Source organism: Balearica regulorum, chromosome Z, assembly GCF_011004875.1.
Source record: "Balearica regulorum gibbericeps isolate bBalReg1 chromosome Z, bBalReg1.pri, whole genome shotgun sequence".
Lineage (NCBI taxonomy): Eukaryota > Metazoa > Chordata > Aves > Gruiformes > Gruidae > Balearica > Balearica regulorum.
This window is the reverse complement of record NC_046220.1, coordinates 82,944,809-82,961,303: the sequence shown is the minus strand read 5'-3', so window position 1 is coordinate 82,961,303 and position 16,495 is coordinate 82,944,809. Positions and strand designations below refer to the sequence as shown.

Here is a 16,495-nt window from a genome sequence, read left to right as displayed (position 1 = left end):
GGGGGTGGTGGGTTTCTAAAGAGACTTCTGAGGGTCTGCGCCGCTCTGAAGCGATTTAAGAAGGTTTAGAGTAATCGGGAGCCAGGTGGAGGGTGCGATAGGCCTTGTGCCGTAAAAGAGTGTCAGGAAGCTTTTTATTCTTAGAGAGTGTGGCCTTCTCAAGGAGCTCTGCGCGGTGAGACAGCTGGAGTTGCCTCTGAGGTGAAGCCGTAGGGCGATAGAACTTACCGGCATTTCACAGTGTTTTAGTGTAGTGTGGGATGGCAGTCTTCACTACATCTCATGCGTGTAGATTTGTCTTTGAGATGCTTAAAAGATGAGGCCATGTATAGCAGGTGACAGTGTTTCTTCTTCATTAGGCGGTGCTACAGTTTTTAAGTATCACTCTTCCTATGTTTTAATCCCGTTGTGTGTGTTTTATTTGTGATGTTAGTACCGACAGCTTTCTGAAGGCTTTATTTTCCTTGTAGCTGTGCTACACAGGATTCCAGTAGTTTGTGGAAATGATCTGAACTGAAATATCTCACCTCAGAATAGAGTCAAAATGGAAATGTTTCCCTTAATTGCTTAACCTCTTTTGTGTTGTAAACTGCACCACACAGAGCTAAGCCATTGAAGCTGTGGCTGTCAAAGCCCTCTGAAAATAAATTAATGGATTAATTGACCACTGTTTTGTAAAAGTGGGGTTAGATCCAAGTATGAGTTGTGGCTGTGATTCCTGAACTTGGGGCAAGTAAAGATTGGAGGGAAAAGCAATCCCAGAAGAGTGTGTCATTGTTTTTGTTTTGATTCAGTCCCATAGCATGAGCAAGGCAGTTAACTCTGAAGACTGCTGCTTAAGAGAATCAGTTCCCCGCAGGAAGGCGGTGAGTCACAGATGACACTGGTAGTTCAATAATGACATGTGTATGGTGACTCCAGCGGCCGCTGTCTTTGGCCATCCCTTCCAGGTGTAATTCACTGGCAATCTCACGTGAGAATCCAGAATCCTTCAGTGTTACACATAACCCATTCCTGATACTTTTGTTGCTATTATTATGCTCAGCTCTGTTAATAGGCAGGGGTATTTGAGGATGCAGTTTGGGGGCCTGTCACATTAAGGACTTTGCCATCCCCATGCCTCAGAAGCAGCTATAATCCTTTGAAAAGCTGAAATTGTCATGAGCTGGGAGAAGGGCTGGCTCAGCTGTGGAGCTGCCAAGTAGTGGAATGGAGCCTGGGGCTTTCTGAAAATAGTAGCCCCAAAGTTGAGCTTGTCCAGCACTAGTAACACCTGACTGATTCAAACACAGTGAGGTGGCAAAACCAGTGAAGCTGGAACTGGTGAAGATGAGGCTGTATGTCTGCATCTCAGTGGGTAGCACTTGTTTACTTCAGAGATGTTTCCTGAAAAATAGTGTGTCCTTAAAACACGAGGTGTTGTTCACTAACGTGCTGGGAGAGGAGAATGGCTAGGCATGGGACAAGTCTAATGAGCAGGCATCAGCTTTGACTTAAAGGCTAAGCTTCAGAAGAGGGAATAGCAGGTTTTGCTCTCATGTTAATTCAGAACCTGGTTTCTCTTGTCCTTTCTCAGATGAAATCCCTGTTAAAGTTTGTGGCATTTTTTACTTTGGAAATTGAGAACTGAAAGGCAGTTCATTAATTTTAACAACTATTTTATCTAACAGTAGCATTTGGGAGGAATACCGGATGCTACTGAAAGATAAGGTAGTTTCTTCTGTATGAGAACTGCAAGATGGAACTTTGAGATTTAGAGGGGAAAGGACCAGCATGTATTTGTAAAGTATGCAGATCAGTACACTGTCAAAAAATACGATGTAGTGACATAGTATCCAGTGGAAATTACTAACTTTGAGTTCAGTGTCAGGAGATGTTTATTATAACAACAAGTCCTAGTTTAAAGAATTGGGCTGATCTGTTTTTAACCTCTCACCTGTAGCTTTAGCTAGCCTTGGGGTGTGTCAGAAGTGTTTACAGGTTTTAATGTGCTGGAAAACACAGTCTGAAAGCAAAGCCAGTGTATTGCTGTTTTATAAAGAAGCTGTGAGCATATGTTTGAAGTAAAATTAGACTTGAGATTGAGGTTAGCCAGGGCCTTGATTTGAACTCTCTTCATGTATGCCCTTGTGTAAGGCAAAGTCATGACAGATGTTTAGTGAAAGTATATGTGATACTGTCAGCAGATTTCCAAACCTATCATCTTTTTCCCCAGTCATGAAGGAGTATTGAGAGCTTTTCCTAATTTCAGCTGTGTTCTTTGTTACATTATCTGAGCCATCCAAAACTGGAGTGCTGTAACCTAACTCTTCTCAGTTTAGCTTCTAATAAACTGGTAGGTATTTGCCAACAATTTACAAATTGGCAAAACACTTTGCCAATTTTTCTTTGTTTTACAAATTGGCAAAGGATTTACAAATTGACAAAGTCTTTGTTGGTTTCCTGCATAACATTATTTCCCATACTCTGCTTTGGGAAGAAGGCTAATCTACACCTTACACTAGGTTTATGGGAACTTTTACCTCCAGACTGATGTTAACTTAAAAGCAGATAATCTTAAGGTCACTGCTACGTTTTTCTACATCTCTAGTGTGTAATACCTGTTGAAAAATAGGTATTTCAGTATTTGTACAGATTTTGTGATTTAGAATGTAATTAGGGGATGCACTCCAGACTTTCTTTCTTCTGCAAGTACTTTTTTGAAAATAATTTTCTGTTCATTAAATTACTTCTGTAAAACTGTAAAAGGTGAATCTCAACGTAACTTTTTGTAATTTGGTAAAATCTAGTGACTCTTTTTAGAGTTCAGGGCCTTGTTATTTTGATTATTTTATATGTTAATGAAGCACTCTGTCCTGGGATGTTTATAGGTTTTTATGTAGGAATGTTGAAGCACTGTTCAAGAAGTGACCAAGAAAATAGATGCTGTTAGACAGTCTTCAAAGGGAAGCTAAAGAACAAGGATCTGTTTTGTGCATTTGTTTTTACCTTTAATATTATGAAAATGATTGTGTTAAGAGGGGCTTTTGGAGTTCTGACGTTGACAAATACTGGGTTTGGTGATGGTGGAATTTGGAATGCAAGGTGGAGAGATTGACCTGGTAGTGATGCTCTGTTAATTTATTTTTTTTTTCCTAGGAAAAAAAGAAAAAAAGTAGTGAGGAGTCCCAGATACAAGAGTCTGATGATGTCTTCCTCCCTCCTGTGACAGAAGTGTCTTCTCAAGTCAGTAAAGTGCAAGTGGAAGATCCTGGAGAATTTACAGAAATTCAGCTCAGTGATGAAGTAGAGGGTGGAAAAAAAGATGTGTGTGACATCCCCCAGAGTAATTTAACTTCAGCAAATGAAGGATCTTTGACAGTGACTCTAGAGCCTCCCACAGATGCAGAAGAGTCCAAAGCTGATCCCTCCCATGAGGAATGTGGGGAGGATGTTGAGAAGAGTGGGAAAAGCAAGTTGGACAAACCTCACAGCCCTGTGGAGGCGATTGCTAGTGGATCAGGAAACTCTGATTTATTGAGTAGTACCTTTCATTCCAGTGCTGCTGGCTCTCAGACAGTAGTGGGCTTTGTACGGCACAAAGGAACTGAAAACGTACAAGATGTTAAAAATCCTCTTGTCTCTTCTTCAGAGAAGATTCCTTTTAGTATCTTACAGGTCTCTGAGAAATCCAAAACATGTGTTCAGCGATCGGGACTGAAACCAGTTTATCCAGACTTGTCAGCTGAGTTATCCTATGAGAGACCAACCATAATAGCAGTTAAACCACTGTTGCACAATGAAAGGTTGTATCCAGAGCTCCCAACTGAACCAGAACTGGTGCCATTTACCAGAGAACAGCTGAAAATTTTTGAGCCATGTTCATGGCTGGAGAATGTTGACTCCTATGCGGAGGAATTTGAAAGCGTTGCTCATCAGGACAGGCATGAATTCTATGAACTGCTCCTAAACTACATGCGCTGCAGGAAGCAGCTTTTGCTGGCTGAGGCAGAGCTGCAGGCTATGACGACAGACTGCCAAAATGCTAAGGGGAGATTATGGACTTTTAAAGAAGAACAGAAAACTGTGCAGGTGCTGTTGCTGAAGCTGCTTTTGAACCCAAAGTATTTGGATGTGATTCCAGATGTTAATTTTACTTGCTGTCACGTTTCTCGTATTTAAGCTGTTCTGTTTTAAAACAGATGATCTATTTTTAACCTTTCACCTGTTGCTTTAGCTAGTCTTGGGGTGTGTCAGAAGTTTTTACAGGTTGCCTTTGCTTTCTGTCTCTCCACTGACCCCCAGTACTTCAGAGTATCATCTTGTTGAGATTTAAGACAGTTTGTTGTTTGATTTTTTTCAAACTCTGACAAGTGTAGGATAGTGGGATCTCTGTTAGTGATCTTTTTTGGAGTCACACTCGTGTCTGTAGTTGGTCAGAATGAGCCTGTGTACACCTAGTTCTGCCTCTGTGTTGGGTGAAGTTTGTGTGACAGTACTTCAGATAGATGCAGGGGATAGGACATCCCCGCTACTGTCATTCTGATGAAGTCCTCCTTCACCACCTATCTGGCCTGCTGCCTGTAGCAGCAGTTTTCACTGATGTTACTCCTGACTCACCTGCTCTCGGAGGTGGCAGCTGCAAAGGAGCTCGAGTCATGCTCATGGGTGACCCTGTTTCTCAAAGCACAGGGAGTGTTAGGTCCATCCACTTGCAGTAACTGTTGGCTGTGTTTTTAGCTACTTCCAGGGTGGTCATGGTCCTCTGTAGCATTTCTGCCTGCAAACCCAGAGGGGTCTGAGGAGCTCTTTGGGGCACACATCGGAGAAGTTTTCCCCACAACTTATTCTGTGTCACTTGTCTTTGGAGCTGAACATTACAGTGGGAGTGAATGACATTGTTCTAGCACTCTGATGCTCTTTATAGCCAACACATCATGAAAATTGTCCAAGGGTGCTAAATATCTATGTGTATGGTAGCTTTTACTGTTGTTTCTGTGAGTGCAGTGCTGCTGTGCAGTTACTCAGAGTTGAGACATTGAGAGACACTCACTGAACAGATTTGAATCTTTTCCTTTTTACTGGGGAATAACTCTACACCTCACTGAAAGCAATTTTTGCTTCACTGTTACATCCCCACTGAGCATCACACAGTTGCCTAAACTTGCTGCTTGCTTTATTCCATCCTGATTCACTATGTATTTGTTGTATATCCAGAATAATTGTTGTTTTATACCAATTTAAAATTCTTATTCTACTAACTTAGGAAACACAGGGATACTTTCAAGCTAAGCTTCCCAAGTGTTGGTTTCGAAGTATCTTAGAATCACAGAATGGTTTGGGTTGGAAGGGACCTCGAAGATCGTCTAGTTCCAAGCCCCTGCCATGGGCAGGGACACCCTCCACTAGCCCAGGTTGCCCAAAGCCCCATCCAGCCTGGTCTTGACCACTGCCAGGGAGCCAGGGGCAGCCACAGCTTCTCTGGGCACCCTGTGCCAGGGCCTCACCACCCTCACAGGGGAGAATTTCTTCCTAATGTCTAATCTAACTCTGGCCTCCTACCTGTTTCCTGGCTGCATAAAAAAAATAACAGGAGTGTTACGTATTGTGATTTTCTTGTGCTGAAGAATTAGAGATAGGGCAGAGGAAGATTGACCTCAGCTTTTAATTCCAGTTTAGGAGAAAGAGTGCAGTTAATTTCTGAAAATTTTAAACATACAATGAGGAATTGCTACAAGTATTCAGTTCTGGGAACTTAGAAAAATTCTTACCTTGTTTCACTACGTACATTTGCTTTAAAATAGCAGACCCAAATATTTATGGAAACCTCTAAACTGAGAAGCAGGTGCACTCACGGGGAGTAGAGGAACCTGGTTTTGTTCACATCTGTCAGTGACAGACAAGTCACTTTGTGTCCATTTCTAAACGTGAGTTACTGAGGGTATATAGAGTATTTTTTTTCAGAAGTCAGGGATATGAATCTTGAGTATTTGGCAACTCTAAAAAGTGCGTAACATGTTCTGACATGTTTGTCTTTTCCACTTGTGAAGTGGCTCTTTTTATGAAAGCTTTGAAATCTGTTGAGAGGAGGGTTATGTCAAGGTTAATTTCTGTAAGCACGCTTGACCCAACAAAATGACAAAGTCACTTAAATAAAATAATTGCTTTCTTTTCAGGGTGTCTGTGCAGATCAGTGCAAAGTGACAGGTCACCATCGCTACCAGACAGTGGAGCTGAATGGCAGTGTGTTGGGGGAACTGAAGAAACTGTTTGAAGCCAAAGCAGAGCATGTGCATCAGACACTGGCGCTGCACTCGTACACATCAGTGTTGTCCCGGTTGCAAGTGGAATCATACCTCTACAGGTTGCTCAGTAGCTCATCCCTGCTGAGATCGGTGGCTCTTCAGCAGCAAGAGCAAGGTATGGTGTTGGTCTAGACCTCTCCCCACGCTGTTTAGGGTGCAATTTTGGAGTCCTGTGGTGGAATTTGTATACTGAAGTGTGTCTCTTCTGATACTAAACCCTGCTGATCTTATGTAGGGATCAGTGAAACTTTTTCTTCTTATGGGGAGAAACTCCAATTCTCTTACCTTATTCACCTGGAGAGTGGAAGCTGAATGCAGGAGTACCTTCTTCTGCCTAAGCTGCATACTCCACTGGCTGCTGCAGAGGAACACTGGGGTGGGATGAGACACCCGGACGCCTGTCTTTTGTTGTCAAGGGCAGCATATAATACGGTCCCATTTCCAAATTGATTATGCACAATTCTAAAACCAGCTGGATATTTTTTTGGTTTTACTTCATCTTGGAAGGCCTTTTGAAATCTTGCAACTCTAATAACTTAGAAATATTTTTTGTTTTCATCATAAGTGTATTACTTATATGGGGTTGTGCAAATATAATCTTTTAGCTAAAGTGTTCTTTCCCCTCCTGCCCCTGATACTTAGCCTCCCTAGTTGTCCTTCTTTTGCCCCCCACCGCCCAGATACTTTGTATGTATAGTAAATGGTAGTTCTTAAAAGGCCTTCCCTCAACATAAACTTTTTATGAAACCATAGTATAGTTTTCTTGTAATTAGTGTTTAGTGCTTAGTTATAAGATTAAATAAAGTACTGTAAATAAGTGATCTTCTCTGTCAGATTTAGCAAGCAGCTCTGTTGAAATATCTTGGTATCTGTAGATAACGGAGACCAAGTTTTCTATATAGCCTCAAAACTACTCCTTATGCTACTACTCTGAGAGCTGCTCGTTAAACTTCTTAATTCTGTTTTTAATTCACAGTTCCAAAGCAGTCAGAAAATCTTTCTTCAGACTTGGGCCACTTGAAGGAATGTATCAGCGTCCTTTTCAGTTTCACTCGCAGAGTTATTGAAGATCCTCAGTTTCAGAGCGACCTTCTCATGTGGCTGCAGAGACTGGTGAGGGAATAAGCATGGATATAGCTGCTTGATCCAACACATAGGATGAATTCTGGACTCTTTTCTGAAAGTCTACTGTTTCTCTCACTGTCCCACATGCAGTGATTTTTTTGGGAGTTTGTTCTCTTTAGAATGAATTCCCTTGTCTAATGAAGTCAGTGGAGGTCAGCAGCATTAATGGGGGCTGGCACCTGAGCAGCCAACACTGCTCAAAGTGGACTTAATACTCAATATTCGTTATGCTTTTACTTATTTTGAAAGTAGAACTATTCAGACTTCTCATTTTTGAGAACTTCTATTCTTGCTGATTTTGAAATAAATTAGTTTCTAATGCAATTGTAAAGTAATTAATTTTTCTGCACCACAGAAAGTGGTTTGTGGCTCATAAGCCAAGCAAGCAGACTTTTAAAAACTATTCTCCTGTAACTTGCTCTGAAAATTGAGATTTGTTAGGAAGCGTGGGAAGAGAAATGGAAAAAAAAGTACTACTCTAGCAAGAGTATGAAGAAATGAACCTTAGATATACTCCAATATACTTCCCTTTAGGTGTCAGTGTTGCAACGAATTGGCTGTCCAGGTGACCATCTGTTCCTCTTCAACCACATCCTTCGGTGTCCAGCTGGCATCAGCGAATGGGCTGTTCCATTTGTTCAGGTGTGAATGTTTAATTCTTTATTGTCCGAACGTCAGAGTTCGTAGGAGAGGAGACTGTCTTGTGCCTAGTCAGTCCTTCATGACCGACACCATGTTTCCAGACATTTGGAATGATAACAGTGAGAGGTTTGTCAAGGGATGTATTCACCCATGTTAGCCCAACCGTGAGCAGGTTAATGGGGAAACACACTTCTCTCTCTTGGCTGGAGAGACTCCATGAAGGGGAGTCAAGGACGTGCAGTGCGCCTTGGAAGGCCTCATGCAGCAGCAGGTTTTGAGTGCTCTCCAAGAAAAGGAAAGAATATTTTGACTTGAAGCAGCAACTGTGTATGAGACAAGTGAGATTGGAGGCAGCTCTGTAGTGTATAGAGGATGAGGAAGAAAAGATTTTTATATCTGGCTTGTTGCAATGAGACTGAAATGGGTTTTCCTGGAAAGTTTATTAGTTAGATAATTTCAAGGGCACGGGTTCACTTTGGTAGATCAGAGGGATTGCAGATATCCAAAGGCAGTAGGGTGTTCTTGCAAAAAAACATTTTCACTCCTCCAAGAGGGGAAGATGCTGGAAATCTAGCTATAGGAAGAAGATTGCAGTTACGCTAACAGGGGAGAGGCAAGCAATGAAGTAAAAGGGTGATTGAACATAGCATCCTAACTTCCCCTGTGCTAAACATCCCGATTACCCTGGTGTTCAGATGTACACTTGAAATGAAGATAGAAGTTATCTTTTTATGGAGCTTTTGATTTATTTTTTCTTTTTTCCTCCTTTAAATTTATTTCTATAAGTAATTCTTTTGGAAAACTCCCAAAATTTTGCCATAGCAGTACTCTGTCCAGGGTGTGGGAAATGTCTTTTATCGATACTTTTTAGTCTGAACGAAAAGCTAGTGAAGAATGTAAAACTCAAAATTGGAATTTGTCTGATAAAACTAACTTGCCCTTCTTTTTTCTTGGACTGTAACTTTATTTAGATTTACTTAGATTTTTTTTTTGTGCGTTTAATTTCAGATCAAAGTCTTTGATAACCCATCAGGTGTCTTTCATTTCATGCAGTCTCTTGCCTTGCTTATGTCTCCTGTGAAGTAAGTATGAACATGATTTTATAACTATGTTCTGATTTTTTTAAAAGTAGAAAACATGACACAAGATCTGCTTGTAAAACCCTGGAAGTTCATTGCAGGCAAAGTCAAAAAGCAGGCACAAATAAGAGATTCAGAGTTTAATTCAAACTTTTCTTACGCATTCGTCTTCAAATACAGCCTTGGCAATACATTCTCCTACTGTGCACAGTATGATGCAGCTTCCTTTCAGCTGTCAAGTAGCTTGTGAAGACTGACATACCCATGTGTTTTGTTCCTGTGACTTCTGAAAAAAAAGTTCTTGCCTTGCACGATGGCGTGTTTGTTATAGTGTCTCTGCAACAGAAGCCCTTGAGTAAAGGGTTTGCTAAGTTGGTATATATGCTGGTTGGGCTTCTTAATTTATTTTTCATCTTTTTTTTTTTATCTAGAAGGAATACATGGTGCTTGGAGAAGCTAGTACAATCAATAATGAGTGAAAACTGTTATGTGGTCCAGATAAAATACATAACTTGCCTCCCCCTCTGCCCTAATTTTAATGTCAAAGAATCAAACTTGTACTTAGGGTTGTCATTGTGATCTTGATAGTCTTTGACCCTGAGTTAAGTGGGAGTCATACATCAGAGGCTATTACTTTAAAGTTTGTTTTCACTTTTCCTGTCTAGAGCTGCCTGGGGAAACAAGTGTATCCTGAGGGCATGCATATTGCCAGTGCATTTTGATGCTTATGTTTTGAACAACAGCTAACTTAGGTGTCTGGTGTGGAGGTTTCAGCTGTTGACGCAAGAACGCAGAGCCTCTGTAATGGCTATTATCACTGGTAAAAGAGCTGAGGCTTGTCACTTACAGCTGCTGCATGTCGGGACCAACTTTGAATTTCGAATTTGGCTTGTGAAATCAGTATCCCAAAACTTATAATATGAGCCTAATAGACATTAAATATCAAAGCAGTATTTCAACATGATCAGGAGGGTGATACTATGCTGTAGTTCTGTGGCACTGTGTGCAGAGTTCTGCCGGTATGTTTCAAGTTAGAAGGAAGTTGGATGTTACGATTTTAACTTCGAATCATAGAATCGTTTCGGTAGGAAAAGACCTTTAAGACCATCAAGTCCACCCGTTAACCCAGCACTGCCAAGCCCACCACTAAACCATGTCCCTAAGCACCACATCTACACGTCTTTTAAATACCTCCAGGGATGGTCACTCCACCACCTTTCTAGGCAGCCTGTTCCAGTGATTGATTACCCTTTCGGTGAAGAAATTATTCCTAATATCCAATCTAAACCTCCCCTGGTGCAACTTGAGGCCATTTCCTCTTGTCCCATCACTTGTTACTTGGGAGAAGAGACCGACCCCCACCTGGCTACCCCCTCCTTTCAGGGAGCTGCAGAGAGCCATCAGGTCTCCCCTCAGCCCCCTCTTCTCCAGGCTCAACACCCCCAGGTCCCTCAGCCGCTCCTCATCAGACTTGTGCTCCAGACCCTTCCCCACTCCGTTGCCCTTCTCTGGACACGCTCCAGCACCTCAATGGCCTTCTGGTAGTGAGGGGCCCAAAACCGAACCCAGCACTGGAGGTGCGGCCTCACCAGTGTGAGCGCAGGGGGACGATCACTGCCCTGGTCCTGCTGGCCACCCCATTCCTGATACCAGCCAGGATGCTGTTGGCCACCTTGGCCACCTGGGCACACTGCTGGCTCATGTTCACTCAGCTGTTGACCAGCACCCCCAGGTCCTTTTTTGCCGGGCAACTTTGTGACATACTTGTGACACTTCTTGTTCTTATATCTATTTTTTTTAATATCTTCTCTTAACTAGAAGATGACTTAATTCAGAATTTTTATTTTTCTAGTTTTTTGTAAACTTGATTTTTCACTTTGAATCAGAAATAGGACGGACTTCATGTGCCATATGAAACCAAGTGAAAGGAAAAGTTCCTCTTCATCTGGGAAAGAATCTGGAAACTGGACCCTGGTAGATGAAGGAGGAGAAGAGGTACAGCAAATGAGTTGTTTTTTTTTTCTTTTTTTTCCCTTTATGCTTTTGCTCAAGATTGTTGTATTTATTTTGAGAAACGGAGGAAAAAACTGATGTTCAGTTAAAAAGCATCATTTGAAACTTAGATCTATTTTACTTTCTTTTTATCTCAGTGATGTAACTGTAGATATTGGAGCTTCCAGGAATGGGTATTAACAGCATGTAAACATTTGAGCTATTGTTTGCGAAAGGAGCATGAAAGTTGGCATAAGTTTGACTAATAGGTGCTTCCCTTCAGAAGCTGGTTAGATTAATGTAGCGTTGCCTGTAGTTCTGTTTCCTAGCTGAGGGCTTTTGTGTAGAAACAGAGACAGAAGAGGAATTTATAAGGGGGTGTGTGAGTGGAGGAGAGTTTGCACTTTGTTCTCCCCTTAGAGGCAAACTTTAATTAGTGCAATAATGAAGGTCTTCTACCATGCATTTTATTGTAAAGCTACTAAAAGCGCCCGTATTTGTCTATAGGATGAGGATCCTGAAACAAGCTGGATTCTGCTTTTGGAAGATGACTTGATTGCCCTGTTGTCACAGTTTCCATTTCATGAAATCTTTCAGCACTTCCTTGGGTTTAAGTCTGGAGGTAAATCAGCTGCTAAAGAGTTATTCTTCATTTTGCTTATGCTAATTCTATTAACGCCAAAAACTGGGAAGAATGCCACTGCATTATAAGAGTCTCTGAGTAAAGTAACAATGAACCTGTGCAATGGCTTACAGACTGAGTAGGTGAGGTGAAAGCATATGCCATGTGTATGGCATAACTTAAAAACTTACAGCAATACTAGCATGCAAAGCGTTGGAGTCCTTTTCCTTAGTTTTGATCTGCTCTGTAGTTATACTCCCAGTTGTGCTTTCAGAACTAGATTTTCCCATTTGCCTCTTAGCTGTAATGTTACTGTGATTTTTTTTCTCTAGTTCTTTGTTCATTCTGTATTTTGCTAAATCCCTGGACAAGTACATGAAGATAATTGCTTGCTAGATGTTTTAACTGCATAGTTTTTTTGTACTTTCATACTTAACAGGTAGTTATTGTTCATTTCATAAACAAAACATAAATTTCTGTTCACTGTAACAGTGAACTGTTTGCCAGCTGTATGGTGAACTGTTGCTTTGAGTGCTTGTTAAGTTACTTTAAAAATCCAGATTCACTCATTTTTTTGAGACGTCTTTCTTTTTTTTTCTTGGTGTTAGGTGCTTACTTTCCTGAAAAAACAACTCCCCAGGAGATGATGAAGACTTTTGCTTTTGCAAACTCCTTAGTGGAACTTCTGTCTGTGGGGTTAGAAACATTTAACAGAGCACGGTACCGACAGTTTGTGAAGCGAATTGGTCAACTGATCAAGTAAGACAATATCTTCTCTGTGATATGATTAAATCTTTTTCATTCAGTTTGATTTAAAGTTTGGAGCTGCTAAAAAAACCCAAACAACCAAACCTGAAAAACCAAAACATAACGAACCACCAAACAAACAAATAAAATCAAACCCCACCAAGCAAAACAAATAAACAAAAAAACCCTAAACAGTTCTTGGGTAGATTTTGCTCTGAGAGTTAGTCTTTTTAGGGTTGTTTGACCTGGGAATCTGAAATCCCGGAGTCCTTGACTCTAAACCTGCCTGTGAAGTGGGAAATTCCAGAGTCTGAATGCTGTGGGTACAAAGGAGCCGGGTGAGCTGTGGAATACCAGGCTGACTTCCATCAGGGATGTGCTTAGGTTTGTCTTGGAAAGTCACTGAAATCCAGCAGTTTCTTGAATCACCCCTATTTATAACCAGTGCTACTGCTTTCTTTCCCTTGATACACAGAATTGTTTTAGGGTTTTTAATTTTCTCCTCAAAAATCATCATATTGTTGCTGTAAGCAAGTGTAATTGAAACCTAAAAGTTGCACTTTATTTTTAAATATCTAGTAGTCACTTTATATGGCTTGTATGAGTGTGTTTTCGGGGGTGGTGGTGGGGATACACTTAAATCAGAAACAAAATCCATGTTTTTCATTGTGCTATTAGAGCAGTAACTTTCTCAGTATAATTATTCGTGTTTGTGCTTTTTGCATGTAGTGCCATTTCATCATGTAGGCTTACCTTAAGGCTCCAAAGTTCATACACAAACTACTTTGGTATAACAGAATATTATGCATTGTTTGCTTGCAAAACCGAGGAAGGATAACATAGTGATTTTAGACTAACCTGTCTGAGAGGGGATGAAAATGCTATTTATGTGGAAATCTCTGGAAACCAGAGAACAAAGAGTTGAACATATCTCTTGTGACTAGACTCTGATCTAGTTGCAATTGTCTGTGTTTTTATATGGTGATGACAGATTTAATGATCCTCCTTTGACTTGTTTGTTCTACTGTGTAGGATGACACTTTGTCATGTGAGTGACCACTGGGCCCAATACGTTAGTGGCAATAGACAATATGGATCAGTAGCACATCTCTACTCTGTGGAAAAATTGCAACTGGAGTTTGATGAGTTATTTTTTAGAGCTATTCTACATGTTCTGAAGGCAAAAAGGTAGGCTGTCCCATGATTAATACTGGCTTCATCTTGGAGGAGTTAAATATTTGAAACTGGGATTTGGAGTAGCTTTAAATACTTAATGGTTTAAACAGAACTGCAATATGCAGGATTTTTCAGCACATTGGTAGCACCAAGATGGGGAGCAATTATGCCTTGAACTCTAGCATCTGGCAGAAGCTCTGCTCAGTTCAGAATGAGGTTAACTCAGAATTTGAGATGCTAAGGCACATCCTCACATTCTGAATTCTGTTATATGGCAGAGATGTGGGCGTATGTCTCCTTATCAAGTTTTGGGATTTATCAGGGTGAAACTGTTTCTATCTGTCTCTTCAAATCCAACAGGTTAGGAGTCTGGTTGTTCATGTCGGAGATGCCTTACGGAACCTTATCCAGCAACATGCTTTGGAGGCTCTTCTTTGTCATGCACTGCGCAGAGAGTGAGCACCTGGAAAAGCTCTGTTCTACTCTGCAGCCTGCTGACTGCAAACAAAGACTCAAAGGTAGAATTCCTTCACTCAGAACCAATTCTCATAGATTCAGCTACTGCTGCATCAGCTACATATTTAATTCTTTGCCAGTTTCATTGTTAAATGGGCCCTCAGCAGCATGACTGGTCCAGAGACCTCAAGTGTCGGGCAGTTCATGGGCTTCCAGCACTTGTTTGCCCGAACTCTCATTTTAACAGGAATTGTTGTATCTACTGTCATCTTAGTTTTCTTTCTGACAGTGACTACTGCTACTGGCTGCTTCAGAGAGCTGCAAAAGTGCCATGCAGTAGGTACCTCTTGTGTATTCTTGTATCAGGTCCCATCTTAACCTTTGATAGTATTTGGAGAGTGAGATTTAAATCTTAAAATACAGAATTTTGTATCATTTGGGATTTCTTTTCCTGTTTTGGGTTTTTTTTTTTGAGCTCTTTATAGTTCTATAAATACCCCAGTCCTCTTCTTCCACGTATCCCCTGCCCCCCAACTTGCTAGTTTTGGCTTCAGTAACTTACATTGTGGGAGATCTGCTTGTCTTCCACATCTACAAATGTTTCCCTTATTTCAAGCCTTCTTTTGATGCTTTTTTTGTTGTATATGCCACCTTTTCTTTCTTTTTCCCTTTGACTTCTGTCCTCTCTTGATCTGCACCGTGATTGTGGTGGCTTCAGCTATAGCAGAGTTGTTTAGAAGCCAGTTGGAATGCCACTTTCCCTTTGCTGCCATCTTCATGGAAAATATTTCATGACTTGATTGACAGGGAGACAGGTAAACAAAGCAGTAACTCCCTATTTCACAGCATCTTTGCTGTCTTCAGGGAGAGCCCATCTCACTGTGTCAGTTTTACTTTTCAGCTAGCTAGTAGCCTGGACAGCTGTTACACGTCAACCGAGTCTTTTGATGGAGAAGCAAAGAAAATGGCGATCTTGAGAGGTTACTGAGAGTCTTGACTCTGTGCAAGCTCAGCTAACATTTAGGCAATTTATGCAGAGTGCAGAGGGCTATCAAGACTGTAGCTGTGCACACTTTATGGAGTGCTGATCTCATTAGCACTTGCCAGCCAAAATGGTAACAGTGATGCTGTTTCAGTAGGACTTTTTGCAAGAAATTTTTACTGCATCTCAAGCAAAGAAAATATAATATGATGTAGTGGGTTGTGGCTCTGACAGTAACAAACACTTTTTTTTTTTTTTGTTGGTTGTTTTGTTTTGTTCAGGCTTTGTTTTGCTTCTAGCGAATTTTTATGCTTTAAAGTCCCTGGTATGCTGATGCAGGATATTTTTATCCTCTTCATTCTCCTCAGTGGGTTATGTCAGCACAAAATGGTTTTTCGCAATTGTCTAGACAGGGAATATCAACAGTTCTCTTAGTGAAATCCACCTAATCTTCTGAAATAGCTTAATTTTGGCTGACACCAATATAATGCTGCCTTAATTTCCTGTAATTCATACCGTAGAAGACGACGGCATTAACATTCTCTTGGGAGAGAATCTTCTTCATTGATTTCTCTTCCCAAATTAAGTTTGAGAAATGTTAAGAGTGGTAATTCTAGACGTGGTAGCAAGCCTTGATAATTGATGGAAGCTTTGGGCTTGCCCATACAGAGGTGGGAGCATAATTGCTTTTTAAGAGATAAGTAAAAAATAGTGTGATAACAGAGTGCAGGGATGGAGCTGCACTTACTAGGACGACCTCTGGCCTGTGAGAGCTACCAGATACAAAATGACCCCCTGGGGAAATATGGAAGCCTGGTTATTTGAGGTATTCTTGAGTGGACCAAATGGTAATAAATTTACTGTGGAACACACATTTTCACTGATAAGCAATGGCCTAGTAGTTTCTTCTTGATGTTTGATACCTGTGTGAGAACAAGCACGTGTTCCCTGTAAGGTTTATAAATATAGGATTAACAGTTTTGTCTTTGCTTCCATTGCTGTTGGCAATGAGAACCTGCTGAGCAACATTTCTGGTTACTGTTTCTTTACTGCCGTTATCAAGATTTGAGGAGCCACTGATTTTTAGGATCTCTTTGAACTTGCATTGTAGTATGATCAAATGTGCAGAGGAGGATGTTGATGAGCTCGTCTGTGCCTAATGAAACACAGATTACACATGGTGCTAACGTGACAATTGCTGTCACAGTGCCATTCGTTACTTCCATGTTCTACCCTTCCCCATGCTGTGTGTCACTCTGCTATGCCTTTATATATAGTAATGGCATAGTCTTTTTTTTTCTGTCCTTCTACATTACCTTAAAAACCCCAAATGACAACAAAAAACCCCATAGTGTGCTGTAACTTCTGATAAAAGGTAGTATTAGGAAAG

The 16,495-nt window shown here is 40.9% G+C and overlaps 1 protein-coding gene across 2 annotated transcripts in view; it reads left to right on the top strand.

Annotated features, from left to right (window-relative positions):
* The window catches only part of EPG5 (ectopic P-granules 5 autophagy tethering factor), a 57,072-nt gene that overhangs the window by 412 nt on the left and 40,165 nt on the right, over positions 1-16,495 (top strand). For both annotated transcript variants that reach the window (XM_075739702.1, XM_075739701.1), the window contains exons 2-11: positions 3,139-4,071; positions 6,156-6,399; positions 7,261-7,397; positions 7,944-8,051; positions 9,060-9,133; positions 11,017-11,125; positions 11,630-11,744; positions 12,353-12,503; positions 13,524-13,679; positions 14,028-14,185. In XM_075739702.1, coding sequence (XP_075595817.1) covers positions 3,139-4,071; positions 6,156-6,399; positions 7,261-7,397; positions 7,944-8,051; positions 9,060-9,133; positions 11,017-11,125; positions 11,630-11,744; positions 12,353-12,503; positions 13,524-13,679; positions 14,028-14,185 — 2,185 coding nt within the window. The remainder of the gene's footprint in view (positions 1-3,138; positions 4,072-6,155; positions 6,400-7,260; positions 7,398-7,943; positions 8,052-9,059; positions 9,134-11,016; positions 11,126-11,629; positions 11,745-12,352; positions 12,504-13,523; positions 13,680-14,027; positions 14,186-16,495) is intronic.